Consider the following 1,172-nt stretch of genomic DNA (forward strand, 5'->3'; position numbering starts at 1 on the left):
TCCCCCCCTTTTTCCCCTTTCCCCTCTTTCCCCCCAGTTTTGCCTCTTACCCCCCTTTTTTCCTCTCCCTCTTTATTTTTCATTTTCCTTCCCCCTTTTTCCCCCCATTTTTTGCCACTTCCCCCCATTTTTTGCCTCTTTTCCTCTTTGTTTTTCCCTTCCTTCCCCATTTTTTCCTCCCTTTTTTGCCTCTTTTTCCCCCCTTTATTTCCCATCCCTCTTTTCCCCCCTTTATTTCCCCCCTTCCTCCCCCTCCCTTTTTTGTCTCTTTTCCCCCATTTTTTGCCTCTTTTCCTCTTTATTTTCCCCTTCCTTCCCCATTTTTTCCCTCCCTTTTTTGCCTCTTTTTCCCTCCTTTATTTTCCCCCTTCTTCCCCTTTTTCTCCTCCCTTTTTTGCCTCTTTTCCTCCATTTTTGCCTCTTTTCCCCCCCCTCTATTTCCCATCCTTCTTTCCCACTGGTTTTCCCCCTCAGCATTTCCCACTCGGGAAAGAAAAATCCGGGAACCGCCCGGGCAGCGCCGAATCCTCTCCGTGCCCCCGATTATCCCCCCAAACACAGCTCCCAGAGGGGTTTTCCCGAGTTTTCCCCCTTTTCCTTGGGATCCCTCACCCGTGGTGGAGTTGGGGAGCCTCTTCTTGCCGCTGCCGCTGGAGATGCGCTGCTGGAGCGCCTCGAAGAAGGACTGGGGGATGTGGAAAACCAGCGGCTCTGGGCGGCCTGGGATGGCCACAGCAGGGTCAGGGGTGTCCCAAACCCCCATCCCAAAGTGTCCCTGCAGCTCATGGGATCAGCAGGGCAGGGCTCTGCTTGAATTCCCAGGAAAATGTCTGGGATTTGGAGGCTGTCCCTGTTTTGGAGGGTCCCTGTGGTCACAGGGAGGACGCGGTGGTGGAGGGGGGTGGTGACACTGGCATTGGGGCTGAGAGGCACAGATGGTAAGGATGTGGTTCCCAAAATGGCACCCAAAAGTGGTCCCAAAAAGGGACTCGGTGTTCCCAAAATGGCACCAAAGTCATCCCCAAAAAGGGACATGGCGTTCTCAAAATGGCATCAAAAATGTTCCCGAAAAGGCACCAAAAGTGTTCCCAAAATGGCACCAAGGTCGTCCCCAAAAGGGACATGGTGTTCCCAAAATGGCACCAAAGATGTTCCCAAAATGGCACCAAGGT

At 52.9% G+C, this 1,172-nt stretch overlaps 1 protein-coding gene across 1 annotated transcript in view; it reads right to left on the bottom strand.

Moving 5' to 3' along the window:
• Positions 1–414: 414 nt before the first annotated feature.
• CUNH2orf42 (chromosome unknown C2orf42 homolog) overlaps positions 415–1,172 on the bottom strand; it is a gene marked incomplete at its 3' end in the record, with an annotated part of 7,621 nt that continues 6,863 nt past the window's right edge. Inside the window, exon 6 of the mRNA XM_042020070.1 lies at positions 415–720. Coding sequence (XP_041876004.1) covers positions 415–720 — 306 coding nt within the window. The remainder of the gene's footprint in view (positions 721–1,172) is intronic.

This window comes from Corvus kubaryi, unplaced genomic scaffold (genome assembly GCF_017639235.1).
Source record: "Corvus kubaryi isolate FWS band 111438036 unplaced genomic scaffold, C.kubaryi_AGA036_p1.0 36745, whole genome shotgun sequence".
Taxonomy (NCBI): domain Eukaryota; kingdom Metazoa; phylum Chordata; class Aves; order Passeriformes; family Corvidae; genus Corvus; species Corvus kubaryi.